The sequence below is a fragment of the Panthera pardus genome, unplaced genomic scaffold (assembly GCF_024362965.1).
Source record: "Panthera pardus isolate Hobbes unplaced genomic scaffold, ASM2436296v1 HiC_scaffold_11, whole genome shotgun sequence".
Taxonomy (NCBI): Eukaryota; Metazoa; Chordata; class Mammalia; order Carnivora; family Felidae; genus Panthera; species Panthera pardus.
In genome coordinates, this window is record NW_026526666.1 from 95235806 (window position 1) to 95252357 (window position 16552).

General features: G+C 59.9%; 2 protein-coding genes across 3 annotated transcripts; both read right to left on the minus strand.

The window, feature by feature from the left end:
• Nucleotides 1–6549: 6549 nt before the first annotated feature.
• On the minus strand, nucleotides 6550–10904 carry TMEM82 (transmembrane protein 82). Of its 2 annotated transcripts, XR_002083475.2 has the most exons (7): nucleotides 10493–10904; nucleotides 10263–10335; nucleotides 9913–10087; nucleotides 8629–9046; nucleotides 7248–7435; nucleotides 6795–6993; nucleotides 6550–6695 (listed from the first exon to the last, which is right to left on the minus strand). XR_002083475.2 is itself a non-coding variant. In XM_019461492.2 (6 exons), the coding sequence occupies exons 1-6, from the start codon at nucleotides 10578–10580 to the stop codon at nucleotides 6898–6900; spliced, it is 1038 nt and encodes a 345-aa protein (XP_019317037.1). In that variant the 5' UTR covers nucleotides 10581–10903; the 3' UTR covers nucleotides 6550–6897. The 2 variants fall into 2 exon arrangements, 1 of the variants encoding a protein (XP_019317037.1); XM_019461492.2 differs by having other exon boundaries at nucleotides 6550–6993; nucleotides 10493–10903.
• A 310-nt stretch (nucleotides 10905–11214) lies between these two features.
• Nucleotides 11215–15434, minus strand: SLC25A34 (solute carrier family 25 member 34). Its single transcript, XM_019461493.2, has 5 exons — nucleotides 14822–15434; nucleotides 14177–14242; nucleotides 13934–14086; nucleotides 13392–13526; nucleotides 11215–12766 (listed from the first exon to the last, which is right to left on the minus strand). The coding sequence occupies exons 1-5, from the start codon at nucleotides 15239–15241 to the stop codon at nucleotides 12584–12586; spliced, it is 957 nt and encodes a 318-aa protein (XP_019317038.1). The 5' UTR covers nucleotides 15242–15434; the 3' UTR covers nucleotides 11215–12583.
• Between the last annotated feature and the right edge of the window lie 1118 nt (nucleotides 15435–16552).

Sequence of the window (16552 nt, forward strand, 5' to 3'; positions counted from 1 at the left end):
GTTACACACCGGGTGCAGAGATTACTTAAAAATAAAATGTATTTTTTAGTTTTATTTATTTGGGGCATCTGGTAGCTCAGTTGGCTAAGCGGCAAACTTCGGTTCAGGTCATGATCTCACGGTTCGTGAGTTCAAGCCCCGTGTTGGGCCCTGTGCTTTTAGCACATAAATCATAAACATAAATAAGTGTTTATTTATTTTTGAGAGAGACAGAGAGAGAGCGCGCAAGCCGGGGGAGGGGAAAGAGAGAGGGGAACAGAGGATCCGAAGCCAGCTCCGTGCTAACAGCAGCAAGCCCCACGTGGGGCTCAAACTCACAAACCGTGAGATCGTGACCTGAGCCGAAGTCGGATGCTTAACCGACTGAGCCACTCAGATGCCCCAAAAGTGAAATCTTAAAAAAAAACAAAACAAAAAAAAAACAGGGGTGCCTGGGTGGCTCAGTCAGTAAAGCATCCAACTTCGGCTCAGGTCATGATGTCACGGTTCGTGAGTTCAAGCCCCACATCAGGCTCTGTGCTGACAGCTCGGAGCGTGGAGCCTGCTTCAGATTCTCTCTCTCTGCCCCTCCCCTGCTCACACACACACACTCTCTCTCTCTCTCTCTCTCTCTCAAAAATAAACATTGGGGCGCCTGGGTGGCTCTGTCGGTTGGGCGTCCGACTTCGGCTCAGGTCACGATCTCGCGGTCCGCGGGTTCGAGCCCCGCGTCGGGCTCTGGGCTGATGGCTCGGAGCCTGGAGCCTGCTTCCGATTCTGTGTTTCCCTCTCTCTCTCTGCCCCTCCCCCGTTCATGCTGTGTCTCTCTCTGTCTGAAAAATAAACGTTAAAAAAAAATTTTTTTTTTAATTAATAAAATAAATAAATAAACATTAAGAAAATTAAACCAAAACAAAAAACAGAGGTGCTGCGCTGGATACCCTCAAATGGGGACAGGAATGCTTCCCTTTGCAGACCTGTTGGGGGGGGGACGGAGGCACTGAAAGGGCACCCCCCAGAGCCTGGCCCATAGTTAGTGACCACCAAGTAGCAATGGCTATTCTCCCATCACCCGTGCCTGGTCTCCGGAGATCTCGGTCCACACAGTCCATAAGCTCTGGAACTAGATCCGGGAACAGGGACAAGTTTTCCTGTGCCACAGCCCTCACTGGCCCGGAGACCTTGGGATGTCAGGACTCAGCAATTCCTGCAAAATGCACAAGTTGGGGTTGGAGGTCTACAAGTAGCTGCAAATGCAAATCACATGTGAAGCAGTGTAGTGACGGGTAGTAAGCAGTTAGGAGCTTGGGCTTTGGAATCAGACCTATCTGAATTTGGATCTTGGCTCTCCCGCTTCTTAGCTCTGTGATCTTGAGCAAGTCACGTAAGCAAGACAAGTCTCTTGTCTCCTGAGGAGACAGAGAAAACCATGCCTTCCAGGTGGTTCTGAAAGCTGGGCGGTGGTGGGGGGCGGGCAGATAATGCATGAAAAATGCATAACACAGGGTTACAATTCCTCAGTAGAGAATCAGCGAATTAACAGCTCATGGCGAGTGAAATGCACATATGCTCATCTTCCTGTACCCGGAAGCAGTCCCCTGGACAAGACGGGGGAAGTGGGCCTCTTCATTCCCTTCCTCCCCTGAGATGGGCTTCTGCGGTTCCTGCTTCGGCTGCCTGAATCGGGGCCTGCCTCTCCATCCCCTTACTCAGATGTGTTCACTGACCCTTCACACCAGAAGGGCACGACTGAGACTCAGTTATAGTCCCTTGGCTGGGTGGGGTGGGGTGGACTAGAGGCCACGGTCAGCCTCTGGGCTTCATGCCCCACGTCCATCATCTGTTCAGTCCACTCGACAAATGGGCTTCATTTGAACCCGGGTAGCCTGGCTCCAGGCAGCTTTACCGAACAGGCCAAGTGTGTAGGGAAAATGTTTGAAAACCAAGGGAGGGGGAAGGGGCACCCGGGGTGGGGGTGGGGGCTCAGTCAGGGTAAGCATCGGACTCTTGATTTCAGCTCAGGTCATGATCTCATGGCGTATGGGTTCGAGCCCCACATCGGGCTCCACGCTGACAGTGTGGAGCCTGCTTGGGATTCTCTCTCTCCCTCTCTCTCTCTCTGCCCCTCCCCAGCTTGCTCTCTCTCAAAAACAAACTTAAAAAACCAAAGGGGAGCAAACCGGGCCACATTATAGCCACATAAATTCCCCTCCTCTCAGGCCCCAAGCCTATGTCCACTTGGGCCATGCAGGGCCCAGCTTCCCAGAGCTGGCTGTGATAACATCGTCTGGGTCTTAATCCCCTCCTGGTCTGGGGGCCTGAGCTGGCACTGTCTGGGCTGGTTGGTTCCCACGGCCAGACCATTGCTTAGCAAATCAGCACGGGCTCCATGGAGGGGGCCAGAGGCTCAGCAGGCTGGGAAGGCCCCTCTTTGGCCCTGGCCTTGAAGGTCAGAGCCCCTCTGTGGGCAGAGAGGAGGAAATCCCGGTGTCCGTCCCTTTGGGGGTCCCCGAGGTTGCCCCAGGCCCTTGGCTGCTTGCCAAGGCTGAGCCCCTATTCAAACACCTCACTGGTCCCATCTCCCTGCTTGAGCCCCCACCCCCACTGGGAGCCCCCACCCTTGGCTTCATCTTTCTTAGCACCCCCAGTTCCTGAGACCCCTTCTTCCCCCCAGCTGGCCTCCCTACTTCTCTCTTAGCCAAGGTGGGTTTACTGTGAGTGTAGGCCTCTCCGTGGTAGGGGCCCCTGTGAGGGTTGCTGGGAGTTACAGAGTGTTCTAGGAAGGGAGGTAGCCAGGTCGCACTCAGGAAGCATTTTCCATTAAGTGCCCTTGGCACACTGCCCAGGGAGATGTCAGAAGAAGGCACCCAAGTCTCCAGGCCTCCAGCAATTTGTTATGCTTTCTCTTTATCATTCTATCACTACCCACTTCAATGCAAATTTTGTATTCTTTTTCCTAAAGGGGGCCCTTAACATTGGACTGGCCCTGCCTTACTCCTTACAACCCATCTCCACCCTGATGGCCAGACCATCTCGCTAGAGCAGGATGTGATCCTCACGAGCTCCCCGTCCCCGCTCCCCACCCAGCCCCTCCGGGGCTCCTGCTGCTTCCAGGGAGGAAAATGCCAAGCCCTCCCGTGACCCTGGGCCATCTGGCCACAGCCAGCCTCCGCGACCCACCGCATCTCCCACTGCTGTGCCCCTCGCGCCCTCTGCTCAGCCACAGGGACCTTTCTTTAGTCCCTCAGGCATCTCAGCACCTGGGCTGCCGCACCACGCCCCCCCCAACGTTCAGGACTCAGTGTCAACAGCTCCTTGTCGGTTAGGCCTCCCTGAGCCCACATCACACACATCATAACACCCGGCCTTCCCGTCAACGCCAACCGCACCTGCGTGAAGGGCCCTGCTCTGCCCCAGATGCCTCCCATCTCACTCACCCAGTTCTTCAGGCCGAAAAGCCGAGAGCCCTGGATTCTTCTCATTCTATCAAACCCACATCTAATTGATCAGGAAGTCCTATGGACTCTTCGAAATACATCCACGTCCAACCACTTCTGACTACCTCCATGGCTACCATTTTGGTTCAAGCCCTGGGTTCTTGCCAGGGTTAATATCATCTCACCTGGGTAATTTCACATGCTTCCGAACTGGCTTGTTTCTGCGCTATTCTACAAACAGCAAGGGGAGGAGTCCTTTAAAAATGTCAGTCACGTGAGGCGCCCGGGTGGCTCAGTCGGTTGAGCGTCTGACTTCAGCTCAGGTCATGAGCTCGCGGTTCGGGAGTTCGATCGGGCTCTGTGCTGATGGCTCGGAGCCTGGATCCTGCTTTGGATTCTGTGTTTCCCTCTCTGCCCCTCCCCTGCCTGTGCTCTGTCTCTGTCTCTCTCTCAAAAAATTTTAAAAATTTTAAATAAATTTAAATAAATAAATTTAAAAAAAATTAAAAAAACCCAAAGCACTGGGCTACAAAAAGACTGTGACTTCTGTCCTGCATGTCTTTTCTCTCTCTCTCTGTCCCTTACTGGCTTGCTCTGAGGGACACCAGCTCCCCTGTTGGGAGCTGTCTATGGGGAGGCCCACATGGCGAGGAACGAAGGGAGACCCCCGGCCAACAGTCAGAGGAGCTGAGACTCTCAGCCCGGTAGCCTGTAAGAAACTGAATCCTGTCAACAGCCATGTGAGTGAGCTTGGTCAAGCCTACCCCGGTCAAGCCTCACGATGTCACCGGAGCCTTGGCCCACGTCTTGACTGCGGTCTGTGAGGAGACCCTGAGCCAGAGGCCCCAGCCAGCCTGTGGGACCCAACCCACAAAAAAGCGCGAGACAGTAAGTGTCTATTGTTTTAAGCTGCTAACTTTTGGGGCCGTTTGTAACACAGCCGTGGATCACAAATACACTCACCTTAGCTTGTCCCAGTCTCCCGCCGACAGAGTGACTTACCCAGCTGTACTTTTCCTTGCGGCACAGTTACTACAGGCCAGAGCCTGGCCCCATGCAGATGTTCAATAATTACTTGTGAATGAGTGACTAGGGTAAGGCATGCAGGATGCCCAAAGGGACAATGCCAGAGCTCAGAAGGGGCGAAGTGGGAGTTCAGGAGGGGGGAGGCCGGTTCACCCCAATCCCAGCTGCCCTGGAGGCTGCTACCCCCTCCTAGCAGAGACTGGGGGCCCCGGTCTCCCTCCTCTTCGGAAGGATGCTGGTCAGAGCCCAGGATTCGAACTCTCATGGTCTCTGAGAGAAGTCCCAGCTTCATACCCCATTCCAGACCATACCTTCTGGATTTCCTCTGCTCTTTGGACTTCAGGCCTCTTTTCCTTTGTTTGGGATGGAGATTTGCTAAACGCCTCACTTAGAGTGATCTAATTTTTATACCCTTGTCAGACTTTTTCATAAAAATAATTTAATAGATAAGAAAAGAATCCTAGTCCAACCCACGTGGCCCATTTTTTTGTTTGGAAATGGTCCCTGTGTCCATAAAAAGGAAAGGACTGCCAAATCCAATCCCCTCCCAGCCCTGTCCCCACCGGGTCCCAGGCTGTGCTAGGGGCCAAGAGGCCAGAGAACCTTCCAGCAAAAACATCAGGCCCGAGTTGGAACCTGGTGCCCATTCTGGGTCTGGCAAGGGCTGGCTGGGTGCCCAACTAACTGAGCCATTTCCTCCCAGACTGGGACAAGTTTCCTGCCCAGAGGGAACTGAACGCACTCCCAGGCAGAGGGGGGCTGGGTCCTGGATTGGGGGAGGGGCAGCCACAGGCATTTCCCCCACCTCAGCTACTTTGGGGCTGAGAGGCCCATCTGGGGGTAGGGTGGCAGAGAGCAAAGGGTCAGGGATTAGGCTTGGACTGTCAGTTGGGTGGCCATTTCTGGAGGAATGAGCTGAAACCACCCTGTCCAGGCTTGGGGCCAGCCTGCCCCATGTCCCAGGTGTGTCCCAGGTGTGTCCCAGGGTGGGGAGCGGAGAATCCTACGCCAGACTCTGTCCTGAGGCAGTAGCCTCTGGGTGACCATGGTGGCCTTTACTGAGAAGCAGGGCTTGCCAGAACCTGGAATCCTCCAAGAATCGTCTCCCCTCACCTCCTCCCTGACGTCTCCTCCACCCGTCCTAGACAATCTGACCCTCACAACCCCCAGGAGGCCTGGAAGCTGGGAGTCTCCTTTGCCCTGTGGGGCACCCCCTGGGAAAGGGCCCTGAGCTGGGCCTTCTGTCCCTGTGGAAACTGCCCTGTGGGCTGGATGCTCGGGCCGGGGTAACATGGCTGTGATGGAGCATCAGATGACCCTGCTCACAAGGTGGCTGCAACCATATTCCAGAACCTTCCAGGAATGGACCTGCCATATTTTATGTGCACCTCGGTTGGTTTCCGTGGCCCCAGTTCTTCCAACAAGAGGGGGGTAGCAGGAGGCATGCAAAGCACTTGAGCTCTGGGAGTCAGGCCACCCGGATTCAAATCCTGACTTAGCCACCAACTAGCTCAGTGACCTTGAGCGAGTTACATAACCTCTCTGATCCTGTTTCTGAATCTGTAAAAAGGGATAACAGTACCTGCCTCTTGAGGCTGATGTCAGAACCAAACGAGATCATAAAAGTGCTCGGCATAGTGCTTGGCACATGGTCAGCACCCTACACGTGGCAATTTTTCTTCTGACGGGCTCAGAGAGTGGCAGCGAAGCCCCCAAGGACACACAGCAAGTGAGCAGAGGAGCTGGTACCCAACCTTTTCCCAGATAGCCTGTTGCCTCCCCGGGCTGGGCCCTGCAGGGAATACGAGGCTGAACGAAGCTGAAATGGCAAGGATTCTCACGGTCTTAGCCGAGCCTCCCTTCAGCTGGTTCTCAGCCTAGGATGGGACGGAATGTGGGCGCCATCCACCCACGACTGTAGGGGGGTGCTAGAGCACGTGTCCAGGCCACCACATCCCCATGGCTTCCTCAGCCACCTCAGTACTGAACTCCCCAACACCAGGGGACCCAGCCGGCATGTATCCCCGGGGCCCGCCCCAGCCAGAGGAGCTGTGTGGCCTCAGAAAAGCCTCTTTCCCTCTCTGTGTGTTCATGATTCTAACGCAGGTTGAGAAAATCATCTTTATTGTTGTTCATGGAGAGGGTGAGGGAGGCCAGTAAAGGAGAAGCCGTTCTGAGAATGCAATTCTCCCCCGTTCCCCCAACCCCCCCACCGGGAAGGCAGGTTTGAGGGCGCTGCATCCGTTCTCTGTCCTGAGAAAAATAGGGGTTCGCTCAGTGGCCTCCAAGTGCCCCCTTCTGAGAGCTCTAGCCCCGAGCCCTCTTCTCCCTCCCAAGAGCCCCAGTGCCCACCTTGAACTCCAAGTGGGGGGCAGGGCTGGCAGTCCTGGGGTCAAGACCTCCAGATGAGCCTGGGTGGGCCCGAGACAGACTCCCAAGTCCTTGCTAAGGCAGGTCAGGAGGGGGCCGTCCCCTGGGGCTGGCCAGGTGCTGAGGGCTGGGGCGGGGGCTGCCTTGGAGCTGACACTGAAGGCCTCTGGGATGGAAACTCCTGGGGGAAGGTGGGGAGGAAAAGAAGAAGGACACAACTCAGCTCCCCCATCCTCTGGTGGGGGAGCTTCAGGCCCTGCTTCCCACGCAGGGGTCAAAGCTTAACACCAGGTGAAAGAGGGGATTTCAGCTCCTTCTGCCCCCACCCCGAGAGAGGTCACCCCAGCCCTTCTTGAACTCGGGCCCGTGGAGGCTCCTCGGGCTGTCTGGAGCGGGGCTTCCGTGTCTGGGGGACCCACGCGGTGAAGCGCCCACCTGTATCTGGCAAAGGTCCAGCAGGGTACGGACGCTCGTCAGGCACCAGAGCTCGCCCAGCAGGGACATAAGGACCCCCAGGAGGTCCAGCCAGCTGCCCACGGTCAGCAGCAGCACGAAGAGGCCGCCCATGCGCACCAGCACCGTCTGGACCTGGCTCTGCAGGCCGGGGTTCTGCCGCTGCTCCTCTGGGGGGGCAGGGCACCTGTCACCACCTGCCCGCCATACCTGAGGTCCAGCCTGGGACGGGGCCTGGACTCCCGGCTGCCCCCGACCTTCCTCAGTGTGAGCCTTCCCCTCCCCTTGCAGCCCCCTGCCTCCCTCCTCCCTCACCCCCACTCTCTGAGCACCTGGCTGGCACCAGGCACTTCTTCCTAACCAGGCCTCGCTGTCTGCCCCCGAGCCTGCCCGCTGCTGCGCTCTGCCTGCAGTCAGGGGAGGGAGGGGGGGCACGCCAGCTCCAAGCTGCAGGCGCCGTCCTGCCTCCACTGCCACCTCTAATCGGTCGGGAAGCCCCGGGGACTCTTTCTGCTAAGTAGAGCCCCACCCAAACCCACCTCCCCACTCCCGCTGCCCCACCCAGTCCCAGCTCCCGGCTTCTGTTCTTGACCTTGTGGGTCAAGTGTCTACTCCATGTCCGCTCGGCAGCTAGTGACCTTCTAAACACAGGAACGTGACGTGACGTCCTGCCTGATCTGAGCCGTGTCCTCGTTTCGTCTCTGGCTCGCTCCCGTTCCTTACTACTCCCCAGCACGCCAGACTCACTCCCACCTCAGGGCCTTTGCACCCACTGCTTTCTGCCTGACTGCCCTTCCCTGTCCCGCCACCTCGACCCCGTCTCCGCCCTGCAGCCAGGAGGTTCTTCCCATAGCCCACATCTGGCCAGGTCGCTCTCCCCTGCTGAAAGCCGTGCAGGGGCTTCTCATCAGACCGCCTGCATTGGGTTGATGAGGGCTCTCCATCAGGCCCCCCCATCAGCCTGGCCAGTCTCAACCCCTCCCCATTCCCTTGGGGTGACAGCCATACTCCACTTTTTCAGTCGTTCCACAGGGCCCCACCTTCTCTCACCTCTGGGCTTTGGCCTGCGGGGTTCCCTCTGCCGGGATCTCTTCCCTGTCCCCCTTCCCCACCCGAGCCCTCCTACTATCCTTCAGAACCCGGTTCAAGCTCCATCTCCTTGGGGCTCCCAGCGCATGCCACACCCATCAGTGAGCCGCCCCATATGGCTTCTGTCACTAGACCGGGCGCCCCGGGATGGCAGGGGTGTGGCCTGTTGTCGGCCTCCCCCGGGGCCCAGCACAATGCTGTGCCCCGGTCGGACAGTGGGACGTGAATGCCCAGTGAATCAGCGGCCGCCCAGGACCCCGCCTGTGGCCCTTACCCTGCATGTAGATGACGAGCAGCGTGTAGCAGATGACGAGCGGTGTCCAGAAACGCACGGCGTCTGACGTGGTCAGGAAGTCCCGGTTGATAAGGGCCACGGCTGCCAGGTCACCCACGGCAAAGGCCACGGCCAGGGCGCGGGCCAGCAGCCGGGGGAGGGCATGAGCGCCGGCCAGCAGGCCCAGGCAGACCCCGCAGTACTGCTGGCTGCTGTGCAGCTCGTAGAGCTGGTGGATGTGGCGGCAGAGGCGCCTGGCGCCCGTGCGGAGCAGCGTGGCCAGCCAGAGGCCCAGCAGCAGGTTCAGGGTGCGGTGCGGGGCGTCCTCCTGCAGGAAGCTCAGGCCGCAGGTCAGCCCGCAGCCCAGCGCGTACTGGCACAGCAGGTGCAGCCGCAGCATCTCGGTGCCCTGGGAGCCCTGGGCGGGGGAGGGAGGGGGAGAAAGGGGGCCGCGATGCTGGGGGCTCAGGCTGCCTCTCACCAGGACGGGGGGGGGGGGGGGGGGCAAGGGGCTGTGAAGGTGCAGAGGCTCCATTCTGTAGGAATCTGGAGCCGGAAGGAACCTTGGAGATCATTGCCAAAGAACGAATATTCCCTGGGGTGCGCGGGTGGCTCTGTCAGTTAAGCGTCTGACTCTTGATTTCGGCTCAGGTCATGATCTCATGGTTCGTGAGATCGAGGCCCGCAATGGGATCTGCGCTGACAGCATGGAGCCTGCTTGGGATTCTCTCTCTCTCTCTCTCTCTCTCTCTCAAAATAAATAAATAAACTTAAAAAAAAAAAGCAGGGATATTGCCTTCAAGGTCAAGCCCTACCTACTGGGATCATTTCTTGCTGCTTAATTTCAGTCACGATTGTTCCTTGGGCCCCATGTGCTTGCTGAAGGTTTGTGGCTCAGAGCCTTGAAGACCTGGGTTCAGAGCCTGACCCCGCTTCTTGCTGGTTGTTGACCTGCGACAAGCCAGTTACCCTCTCTGAGCCTTAGTTTCCCTGTCCGTGAAATGGAGATCACAGCGAAGCTCTACCCGCCTCTGACTGTGTGGATACGTGAGATGACACACTCAGAGGATCCGGCACGGGGCCTGGCACACGGGGAGCTCGGTGTCCAGGACCTCGCTAGGAGCAGGGACTGTACTGGCGATCACAACCCCAGGGGGCAATCTGCACCCTCCGGTCTCGGTCTTACAGAAAGGAGGTGGTGAGGAGACAGGGGGGTCTGGGGTGAAAATCAGGGCCCGGGTTCGGGTAATGACACCCCCCCCCCCCCACTTCAGGGAGCCTTACCTTGCCCAGGGAGAGCAGTGTGGAAATAGCCCGGAGGGAGAACTCAAGCACCACCAGGGCGGCCACCCGGGCCCCCACGACGGTCAGGATCAGGGCCAGCCCTGCCAAGTGCGCGGTCTCCAGCAAGGCCCATGGGGGCTGCAGCCGGTGCTTTTCCAGTCGCCGCTCAGGGTTGCTGTGGGGCAGAATGGACGTGGGCAGGGCCAGAACCACCAGCCTCAGCCTGGGCAGTGGTCCCCGTGCCCCCAGACGTGCTCACTGGGGATAGGGTTCCCTTCCCTCCGGCCCTGCCCTCACAGGCCAGAGACAGCTCGGGGGCCCAGGAGTGGGCTGGGTTGGCAGGCACTCACTTGGCACAGTTCACAAAGAAGTAGACCTTCAGGAGGCTGTTCAGGACGGAGACTCCGCTGGCCCCGATGAGGCCTGAGGGGCAGGAGGGAGGGCAGGCGGTTTGGAGGGTTAGAGGTGGTGGGAGACCCACGTGGTGGGGGGCGGGGGCGGGGGGGGGGGGGTCCACCCTGCAGCTGCCCAGAGCTGCCGGAGGGGGCGGGGCTGCACGGGACAGGGAGGTGGCGCTCACCTTGCAGGACAGAGTCTAGGAGGCTGGAGCCCCACTGGAGGGAGGGGAGGCCGGGGAGCCAGGAGGGCAGGGATGGCAGGGAGAACATGGCCGCTGCCGGGATCAGCCCCCGCCTCTGGCCAGGTCTGCTCCAGAGAGACCAAAGTCACGGGGCAAAGGTGTCAGTGGAGGGAGGGGAGGGGCAGGGAGGGATCAGAAGCTCAAGGGAGGGAAGGGGAGGGGAGGGGAGGCAGGGATACCTTCAGGGCCCCAGGGTTACTGGCCTCGGGAGCCTACTGCTGTCCAGGGGCTCTGCCTTTGGGCGGCATGAAACCAGCACTGATCTCTGGCCTCTGTCTCTGCTCAAGTTGTGTGCCCGTTTTTCTCACCCTACCTTAGGCCTTGCCCACCGGGCCTTCCTGAAGCCCCAGGCCTTATCTGTTGCCCCCCGCAGCCTTGCATCGAGGCTCTGCCCCATCAGCCCCAGTTCTGGAAAGTGGTCCGTACCCCCCACAACCTGAGGTTGAGATACAGTTCTGGGCCCCCCCTCTCCTTCCGCCACTGGGCAGCCTGCCTCGACGATCCTCCCCGTGTCCACTAGGTGGCAGGCCTCAGTTGGGTTGGAAGCCGTGGGTGCGGCAAATCTGGATCCTCCTTCCCCAGACCGAGGAGGGAGCCGAGGGGTGGGGGGTGGTGTCACGGGTGGGGGAGACCGAGGCTTCAGCAGAAGGGAGTCGTGGAAGTAAACAAAATAGAAAACTTTATTGGCTTGGAGTGTGTGGTGGGGCACCCCCGGGGAACAGCAGACATGGGGGATGGCAGGGTAGGTGGTTTAGGCTCTGCTTGGGCTGGGGCCAGTCCTATCCCTTCCAGGGACTCGGTGTCATTCTCTGAAGCACAAAGGTCAACGTGGGCCTTAGGAACACACTCCCTGGGAGGAGTGTGGCTGCAGCCTGGGGAAAGGGCCCAGGGTGAGGACACCTAGCTCTGCTCCTCACGTTGAGCCAGTCCCCTCCCCGCCCTGGGCCTGAGCCTCCTCATCTGAAGAATGGGCATGTCCAGAGACCCCTTTCAGAACGGTCATGAGGATTTGTCTGGACGCCCACAGTGCTGGGCACCTAGGAAGCCCTCAGTAAAAGCTTCTAGTTGGTGTTATAGGCTGCATTATGTCCCCCCCCCCCCCACATTCATATATTGAAGTTCTAACCCCCTGTATGTGACTGTAATTGGAGATGGGGTCTCTAGAGAGGTAATTAAGTTCAAATGAGGACATTAGGGTCGGTGCTAATCCAACACGACTGGGGGCCTTATAAGAAGAGATTAGGACACAGACACAGAAGGAAGACCATGTGAGGACCCGGGGGGAAGATGGCCGTCCACATGCCAGGGGGGAGAGAGAGAGGGGGGAGAGAGAGAGAGAGAGAGAGAGAGAGAGAGAGAGAGAGAGAGAGAGGCCTCAGAAGAAACCAACCCCGCGGATGCCTGGATGTCTGACTTCCAGCCTCCAAGCTGTGAGACAATATCTGTTGTTTAAACCATCTTGTCGGAGGGTCCACTATGGCCTCGTGGTGCCTCACAGTGACTGTCGGGGGCCCTCCAGCCCTCATGGTCCTGGCTCTTGCCAGGGACACCAGCCTGCGCCGGGCAGAGCTAACTTCCAGTCCTCTTTCTGCCACTTCAGAGCTGTGTGGCTTTGGTCAAAGCACTTCCCCTTTCTGAGTTCTCAGCTTCCTCTTGGTAAAAGAGGGTTTAACCGTCTCACACTGTTTGAGGACTAAGCAAGCTGATGCATGTAAGCGACCCAGCTCAAGGTGATGGCCATGCCCCGGAGCAGCGAGTATCATAATGAGTAAGGCTCTGGGATAAGGTAACCCAGTACAGAGAGGGAAGAGAATTTGCTGGAGAACAAAGTGGCTGGCCATCCGGAACAAATGCTCTGGCCTGAGGGGGGCCGTGGGTCTGGGGGGGACCAGCGCTGTCCACACTCTCCTCCGACCTGCGGCAGGGTCCAGGCCAGTGGTCTGCTCTGAGCCGGCCATTCCCAGCTGGAGCGGGCCGTTGCTTCCTGCCGAGTGCCAGGCTGTGTCGGGAAATGGGGGTGAGGGGTGCCCCCTAGGTGCCCTGGTGCAGGCCCCGCCCAGCCAGTTTCCGGAGCTCATCCCAGAAGAGCATGCTGAGGATCGTGTGGGGGCCCAGGCGCAGGTAGGCCGGGCCCAGACCCTTGTAGAGTGCCAGGGGGCCCTCCTGCCGCCAGATCTTCACCAGGCAGTCGGCGAGGCCACCATACAGCTGGCCCTGGGGACAGACACGGGGCAGATGTCACTACAGGGAACGTGGCGCCCTGGCTGGCACCACCAGGGGTGTCTGTGTGTAGGGGCTACTGTGGCACATCAGTAGAGAGACTCTCCCCAAGCTGGGCAAATTCTAGAAAGGTGGCCCTGTAGGCTGTGAAATTTAAGAAGCCTCTTCGTCCAGGCAGCCACAGCCCCGTGCCTGGGGGCCGAACTTTGGCTAGTGGCACACAGGTGGATTTCAGCCCTCACTCGGCCTGTGGAGGGCACCTCTGGGCTGAGCGCAGCCCGCACCGGTGTACGCGAGGGCCCGTGTGCGTGAGGCCGTGGGGTCAGGCCTGGATTCTGATTCGGGCTCCTCCACGTATCAGCCGGGCGACCGCACACACAAGTCACCAGATCTCTCTGAGCGTCAGTTTCCTCATCAGGAAGATGGAGGTGATTGTGAGGATGATTGCCTGGGACATAGGTGCTGAGCAAACAAGGCAAATCGATGCGTCTGCATGCATGTCACGTGTCTGCGTGTCTCTGGCTGTGTGTGTGTGTGTGTGTGTGTGTGTGTGTGTGTGTTGGAGGGTGCTCTCCAGTTTCCCACTGGCCCCCCACCGCCCGCACCAGCCCCTGCTCACTTTGCCAGTTCCGTCCACGGGCTGATTGTATAGCCGCGTGCTGACCACGTCGAAGGGGGTCATGACTGCGGCCACGGCGACGCTACTGATCATGCCTCCAGCCAAAGCCACCAGCCAGCTGTCCTCCGGGAGCCACTGTGGGGTGGTACAGGTTCTGACGCCTGCAGGTACCCTCCCCCCCCCCGCCCCCGCAGGGTACCCACCCTCCCCTCCCAGCGTGTGGGGGCTGGGAGACCTAGGGGGAGGGGAACAGACCGGGTGCCTCCAGCCACCCCCCACCCCAGCTCCGTCACAGCTACAGGGCTCACTGCTGGCCCCCACTCCTGCTGGGCACAAGGGCCGGGGACACGACCCTAAGGGCAGAGCCAGGGTCCTCAGCTGTCTTCAGGGGCCCTGTCTGTCACCCTCCCCGTTGGCTTCCCTAGGTGGGGGTCCAGCTGGAAATGTTAGGGAGTGATGAGGGCCCAGAGGGGGAGAAAGGAGGCAGACGGCCCTTACTTGGGGGTGTCTGTGGGTGGGCACGGGTGTCCCCGGCTCCTCACCTGTTGCTTCTGCACCCAGGCCTTGGCAGAGGCAAAGGTGGCCAGCTGGGCCGCGGAGCCGACCATGACCCTGGGCACGGCCCCACCCACGCCCCGCCATAGTCCTGCCAGGCCTTGCTGCCGCCAGATGGTCTCCAAGGCCCCCAGAACACTCTGCGGGGAGAAGACGCCGCGTCATGGGCAGCCCCTGCCGGCCCAGGAGCCCATCCGGCCCAGGGAGCTCTGGGGAGTGACGGTTCCTACCTGGTGATGGTGCTGGTGCCCCACAGCCATCGCGGCCACCGTCTGGGCCTGCAGCTGTGTTTTGACCTGTGACAGCAGACGTGAGAGAGGGCCTGGACGAGCGCGCCCCGACATCCAGAGCGCCACGAGCCCACCCCCACAGCTGAGGGGGCGTGTGGGATAGGGTCGGGGGCGAGGCTCTGAAGTCAGCCTGGGTCTGCATCCCGGGGTGACCGGAGCAAGTTACTTAACCCCCTCCAGGCCCGTCCGCTCACGCCTGACAAGCCGTTCTGAGGACTAAGCGGGATGACGACGGTACAACATCCAGCCGGGGACGCGGGGGCCTCGCTTATTTTTCACTCGCACGGGCTGCACGGGAAGATGGGTGGCCACACCGGGGTGGAGCCAGCACACGTCCTGCCACCCTCTGCCCCCCCCCTCTGGCTCAGGCCTGGTGGGGCAGGGACCCCAGGAGGATGAGGATCAGGACCAGCCTCTGGGGCTTTGAGCCAAGGGGCAGATTCCAATCCCGGGCAGGGATGTTCCCCGCCCAGCAGGCCCCACCCGGCCGTCCAGGTCGGTCCCGCAGGGCCAGCCTGGGAGGCTCCAGAGTCCCCGGGGCGAGCTGGGTCACGGGGTGATGGAGGATGGAGAAAAGGCACTCACCAAGTAAGCAGGGCTCCCCACGAAGGCTCCCAGCGCCCCAGCCACGGCGCCTGCGACCACGGTGCCACCAGGCTGTTGGGTGAGGCCAGCCTGGCACGCCAGGCTGTAGCAGTAGAAGCGGACGCCATTCATGAGGCCCTGGTAAAGGAGGCCGGCGGCCAGCCCCTTCTGCAGGCCACACAGCCCATCTGCACGGATCACCGCGGCCACCGAGGCAAAAAAGCCCCTGTAGGGCCGTGGGTAGGTGCCCCGGGCCCGCAGCTCCCCCTGCAGCTGCAGCCGCGTCTTCACCACCTCTAGGGGGTTAGTGAAGACACAGGCCAGGCAACAGGCCGAGGCGCCTAGCACCAGGTCCACAGCGGGGGCAACTGTCTCCGTGGCCTCTGTTCCCGAGGCCCGTTGCGCCCCGGGCAGGGACATGGGCACAGGCCCTGGGGTGGCGGAGCTTACGCTGTCTGCACCCCCGCAGGGCCGCCCGGCTGGGGATCAAGGGGGCCTGGGGCCATGTCTGGAGGGCAGACGTCCAGGTCAGACAGGCCGGGTGGCCCCTGGTCTATCCTGGGAGTCCACCTGCTCTGCTCGGCCGCTGGGGCTGTTGGAGCCCGGGACACGCCCCTGCTGGCTCTGACCAATCCCAGCTGTCTCTGTTCTCCACACCTCCCCGCAGGGGTGGGCCTGGACCCTGGGATCTGGGGAAAAGGTCACCTGGGGCAGGAGGGAGATTGGGGGCGGGGAGAAGGTGTCAATCAGCTGAGACTCCTCCTCCTGTTTTTCTTACCCTCCTGCCCTCCCTGGTGCCCCTGCCCCGCCTCTGGTTTAGCCAGTCCTGCTGCAGCTCAGAGCCCTGGGCATAGAGCAATTCCCCGGGGAGGCTCCTGAAACCGTGCCCAGGCAACGCACTGACTGCCCACAACCACCCTGCCACCGTCTTTGTGGCTTCTCTGTTCCCGGCCTCAGTCTTCCAGTCTGGCTCCCACAGTCTATGGTCCCACTGAGAGCAGAGGTGGAGAAGGGCTTCTTGAGCCCCGTGGAACTGCTTTTGAATCCCGGGCTCTGCTACCATGTGTGACTCTGGGCAAGTCACTTTCTCTTAGCGACTGTCTGTTTCTAAAACGGGGATATCAGCACCTACTTCAGAGGTGGTGTGTGGAGAACATGCCTGGCACAGGGCTCCACCCAGAAGATGCGCCCCCCCCCCCCCCCCCCCGCCATCCGCCCCGTCCCCCGCTCTGGCTCCTTCCTCCCCATCCTTTGCCTCCCAAGACTCCAGGGCCCTGGGGCCGTTGTGTCTCAAGGGGTGGCCTGTGGCTTTGGTCATTCACCCTATGAAGACTTGCCCCCTAGTCCTGTCCCTCCTCCTGGTGGGAACCTCTTCTGGACTATAGGTTTCTGGAGAGGCCCTGGTATAGAAATGGCCCTTTGTCTTTGTTTTTTGGGTTTGTTTGTTTTTTTTTTTGCTTTTTTTCAGAGAGAGAGAAAGAGAGAGAGAATGAATCTTAGGCAGGCTCCACGCCTAGCTCACTACTGTACCTTGAGATGGTGACCTGAGCCGAAATCAAGAGTCGGCTGCTTAACTGACTGAGCCACCCAGGCGCCCAGACGTGGCCCTTTGTGAGAAGGGACTTCACACCCCTGGGAATGGCTGTCAGGCGCTAGGCTGCTCGGCCTGGCCTCCACCTTGGCCTCTGCCCCCGGGCAGTTCTCTCCCGCCACGGCCACCCCACATCAGCC

Excerpts from the sequence above, each read along its gene's own strand:
- TMEM82 (XM_019461492.2), bottom strand. The coding sequence starts at position 10,580 with ATGTTCTCCCTGCCATCCCTGCCCTCCTGGCTCCCCGGCCTCCCCTCC. Across the intron at positions 9,047-9,912 it reads CACTGCTCTCCCTGGGCAAG|GGCTCCCAGGGCACCGAGAT; the intron begins GTAAGGCTCCCT and ends TCCCCCGCCCAG. Across the intron at positions 6,994-7,247 it reads TGGACCTTTGCCAGATACAG|GAGTTTCCATCCCAGAGGCC; the intron begins GTGGGCGCTTCA and ends ACCTTCCCCCAG.
- SLC25A34 (XM_019461493.2), bottom strand. The coding sequence starts at position 15,241 with ATGTCCCTGCCCGGGGCGCAACGGGCCTCGGGAACAGAGGCCACGGAG. Across the intron at positions 14,243-14,821 it reads TGGGGAGCCCTGCTTACTTG|GTCAAAACACAGCTGCAGGC; the intron begins GTGAGTGCCTTT and ends CTGCTGTCACAG. Across the intron at positions 12,767-13,391 it reads CCGTGGACGGAACTGGCAAA|GGCCAGCTGTATGGTGGCCT; the intron begins GTGAGCAGGGGC and ends GTCTGTCCCCAG.